Below are 4,480 nucleotides of genomic sequence, written 5' to 3'. Positions count from 1 at the left end.
GGGCGCCTGGGTGGTTCAGTCATTACTCAGGGTCCTGGGATCGAGCCCCACATCGGGCTCCCTGCTCAGCGGAAAGCCTGCTTCTCCCTCTCCCACTCCCCCTGCTTGTGTTCCCTCTCTCGCTGTGTCTGTCAAATAACTAAAATCTTAAAAAAAAAAAAAATTCCAATGTGTGTAGTTCAAAGGCGACCTGTATATTAAAATTGCTGTTTTTCAATTTCATTAACTTGACTCTAATTACTTTAGGTTGTGACTATGGTAAAAGCAACTTCACTTCCTTACTACTGACTGTGCTCACAAGTCCATAAAGTTACCAACAGCCCTCCAGTTTGCCAGTGAACAGAGGCATGTTAAGTTAGTAAAATCACACTAACGAACGGCAACCAGCCTCCAGGAACCAGGCCCTAACAATACATCTCTGGAGCAGAGCTGCCACTCTGGTCTCACACCGGAAGTCCAATATGTTTAGATGAGCTGGGGCTCCCCCAAGTGAATGTAAGCCGTGATCTTAAAGATGAGTTAGAAGCTAAAGAAAAAAAGCAGGGCAGCACCTGGGTCGCTCAATCGTTAAACACCCCACTCTTGATTTTGGCTCAGGTCATGATCTCAGGGTCTTGAGATCACTCAGCAGGGTGTCTGCTTGAGATTCTTTCCCTCTGCCCCTACCCCTGCTCACACACACCTGTGCTTGCTCTCTCAAATAAATGGATCTTAAAAAAAAAGGCAGGAAGGCAGGACTTAGCTAGTATCTTGGGAAAGCATTACAGGGTGCAGTAAAGGTTAAGGTTGGGAAGGCACTGAAGATCATGAAAGTCCTTTATAGGTCAGGTTGTGATCAATGGGAAGCCGCAAATTACTCAGTACCTGGCCACTTTATTAACACTTGCGCTCCACTTAATCTCTGTTCTCTCACTCAGCAGTCCCAACTACAATGGCCTTGTCTCCTCATTGCAAAATACTGGCAATAAACCACCAGAACTGGGAAAGCATGGCGAAAAATTTCAGTCTTTTAACACAGAAAAATCAATTATCACTCAGTTGACGGTTAAAAAAACTCTACTGGGGACCTATTTATCATTGCCTTTCATCTACAAATATTAAGTTTATCTATTTGGCTTTCCTTTACTTTGTACTCAACCCACTGCATTTGCATGTGGCCCAACATTCTCTTAACCCATCCCACTCAAGGGTCTTTGACTCACACCTAGCAAGTAGCTTCAAATACTCAGCTGGCCACCTACATCACACACAAGCCTATATGCTAGATACCAAGCAAGCATTTTAGAGACTAGAATGAATTAAGATCACCTTTCCAAAAACAACTCATTCAATCACTGTATCCTTCATGTTCTCACTGGTCTCCAAACCCTATGACGTAAGATTGATGATCACTCCCCAAAGTCATTAGACTTTAATAGATGGATATTACTAAAAGCAGTTACGCTTTCTCATTTACTCTTTTTTTTTTTTTTTTAAGTTTTACTAAAGTCTCTACACCCCACATGGGGCTCAAACTCGACCCTGAAATCAAGAGTTCCATGCTCCTCCAACTGAGCCAGCCAGATGCCCCTACTCTTAACATCTTAAACACCCGTATGTATCATGAGCTCTGCTGTGCTCATACTGCATTCTTTAAATCATTTTCCAGTGTTATGTGCTTGAAGGAATCCTGGAATTCTGCTTGTTTCTTATCCTCCTAAGCAGTATCACAACCCAGTTCAAAAGGTAGTGCTCCAGAACAGTCACTTAACAAGTAAATCTAAATATTACGCTGTCCCATCCCCAATCCTATGGCAATTCAATGATACTACAAGGCTATTAAAAATACCTTAGCACACCAGGTATTTTTTTAAAACCAGAACGTTTATTGTGTGACTAATCGTTGAAATCCTTAAGATGAACTGGATGCTGCAACAGCTGCCCTCTTGGGCTTAGGTGTTGTTCCTTCACGGAATCCATGCCTGCATCGTATTAAAAATGAAAACCAGTTACTTCAGCAATAATATATACATTTCAATTTTTATTAATACAGATTTAAATGAGCTTATCTCAGTTAAATGCTGAAATCAGGATCAGATTCATATGTTCAGACATTTATTTTTACAACCATCATCGATAAGCTACAATATTTTATTTACTTCCTTCTGCTTCAAGATACCTGTTTTAAACATACACTTAACTGCAATTAGAAAAAAGGTCAAGAATTTATTTGGTTGTCCCGATCACCGGGCCAGTACTTCTCTCCTGCTTGCGTTAAGAGACCCATTTCTGAAAATGGGTCCCTAGGTTAGCAGGCAGAGACCCCAAGTACTTTCCTTTAGTCAAGGCAAAACAAGGAGCATGTTTAATCGCTGACATTTTCTAAACTGCTTAACTATGCTTTACATCTTAACTCATTTATTATACATACACATCCTAAGGAGAAAGTGTACTGTTACCCCCCTTTTAAAGGTTAGTCTGCCTTCAGTTCATGCTCTCAAACTCCTACATTACATAGCAGTCCACTCACTACAAGCCCACACTATTGTATTATGCTTTGAAGTGCAAAGAAGGTCTCCTCAGCACATAAACACATCTAAGGGTGTTGTGTTTACAAAGCCCCAAAATGCCTGGTGATCTTTTAGAGCTAGAAAATCTGGAATTGAGGGGGCAAAGGCCAGGGACTCTGCTAAGTATCACACAGCACAGGACAGTCTACCCAACAAAGAATTATCTTAGTTGAGACCTAAATGACTAACGCCTTAAAAGACACCGTTAAAATGCAGTTTCTCTGTAAGTTGGGGCTGAAATTCTCCATTTCTAACAACTCTAAAGCCTGACTTTAACACGACAGTAAGATATCTTTCTTTCTATACAAATGCAGTAATTATGATGGTTTTCTACAGCAGATTTGCACAAAGCCACATTAAGTGAAGGCCCAATCCCGGACCTCAATCACCAGTCTTGTCTTGACAAATTTTGGTAAGAAAGTGAGGTGTAACCTATCCCTAAGAAATATTATTACATTTTGGGGTGTCTAGCTCAAACCGCACTCTAGACATTTATTTATAATGTTGCTCATTGAGAGATTAACAAAATCCAGATTAACTGATCTGAAGGTTACAGTGGCAGCAGAAAAAAATACCCTCCAACACTTCATCCCCACTAACCGAGATAGTATCCTTATTTTAAAGCAGATAAAGGAGGTTCTTCTCCAAGCTCACAGAACCAGTTACGATGAAAACACAAAAAACTGTACCTGAATCTGCGGTATACAATTTTTAGGTGCCTCATTCGACCGGTCCCAGTGGTGTTTCGTCTTTTAGCCTTGGCACTCCAGTTATCTAAAACACAAATTCAGGTAAGGTTCTGATCTTCCCCACATACGTTATGGGCACCGTTGGTCAACATACTTAAAGACTGCCTTCCTTGTTTTTTTAAATCCACTTCACCCGTATACAGATGCACTTTTACGTTAAGTACCAACTAATGTCCCAAGCCATGCCCACTTTCCTATATCGCAAACAGACTACTGACCTCCATCCCAACACCTGACACAGTCGGCCCGAAACACAGTCCACTTACACTTTCTCTTGCGCTTGGCAGGATAGCCGCATTTGCCACAGGTGGACTTCTGAAGGTGGTAGGCCTTCGAGCCACAGCGGCGGCACAGCGTGTGCGTCTTATTGCGACGCTTCCCAAACGATGACGTCCCCTTCGTCTGCAAAGAGGAGGAACAATTTTGAGATCTCCTGATTTCTATACATATCCCGACATTTTCAGTAAAAGAAATTACTAAGATTTAAAGACAATTAGAGAAAAGTTTAAAGACAATCTAGGGCTGAAACTGTGGCGGAACTTCCTAACTTCTTAAATGCAAAATCAGAGACCACTACCAGCATTTCACGGTATCTAAAGCCTTCCGCAGGGGTTGCTTTATTTTGAAATCGGCTACATTTTTTAAAGGAGAGAGAAAAAAGACAAGCCGCAAGACGAAATAACGTGGTGGTTTTCCCACCTACCCCGACCCCCAAACCTAAGAGCTCCTGCCAGGCCTCATCAACAATGAATTTGTTTGCTTACAGAGCCAAACACTCCCAGACCACGCTTCTTCCTTCAGTTCTCATCCGAGGGCAACGCTTCTCCAAAGATCAAAAGAAAACAAGGAACCTAGAGTGGCTCCTACTCCACGACTGTAGACTCAGCATCCCCAGGTACAGTTAGGAGCCATTCTTCTGGCTCTTGAGGGCCACCGCATGCCCCTTTCCTGCCCACCCGCTCCCTCTATCAGCGACCTTGCCGGCCCCCTAAGGATGGCAGGGAGCGCGACGCACAGGACGAGGATGGAAGGCGATTCGGAGAACCACTGGAAACAACTCACCATCTTGTTTCCGCGGCAGACCCCAAAGAGGCCGGAAGAGGAGGCACTTCCGCTATATCGTGCTCAGAAACTTCCGCCCAGGGAAGTACTTCCGGCAGGGCGCGGTGCACCGTTCTTAAA

At 43.1% G+C, this 4,480-nt stretch overlaps 1 protein-coding gene and 1 non-coding gene across 2 annotated transcripts; both read right to left on the bottom strand.

The window, feature by feature from the left end:
• Positions 1 to 1,844: 1,844 nt before the first annotated feature.
• RPL37 (ribosomal protein L37) lies at positions 1,845 to 4,480 on the bottom strand. The gene is made up of 4 exons (XM_021696477.1): positions 4,361 to 4,480; positions 3,565 to 3,700; positions 3,239 to 3,323; positions 1,845 to 1,961 (listed from the first exon to the last, which is right to left on the bottom strand). Exons 1-4 carry the CDS (start codon positions 4,361 to 4,363, stop codon positions 1,892 to 1,894), a joined length of 294 nt encoding a protein of 97 aa, XP_021552152.1. The 5' UTR covers positions 4,364 to 4,480; the 3' UTR covers positions 1,845 to 1,891.
• Positions 2,042 to 2,122, bottom strand: LOC123325438. The gene has a single exon (XR_006540442.1). It is a non-coding gene; the product is annotated as a small nucleolar RNA SNORD72 (small nucleolar RNA).

The sequence above is a fragment of the Neomonachus schauinslandi genome, chromosome 7 (assembly GCF_002201575.2).
Source record: "Neomonachus schauinslandi chromosome 7, ASM220157v2, whole genome shotgun sequence".
Lineage (NCBI taxonomy): Eukaryota > Metazoa > Chordata > Mammalia > Carnivora > Phocidae > Neomonachus > Neomonachus schauinslandi.
Note: the sequence above shows the minus strand (reverse complement) of the source record. Positions and strands in the feature narration are given on the sequence as shown.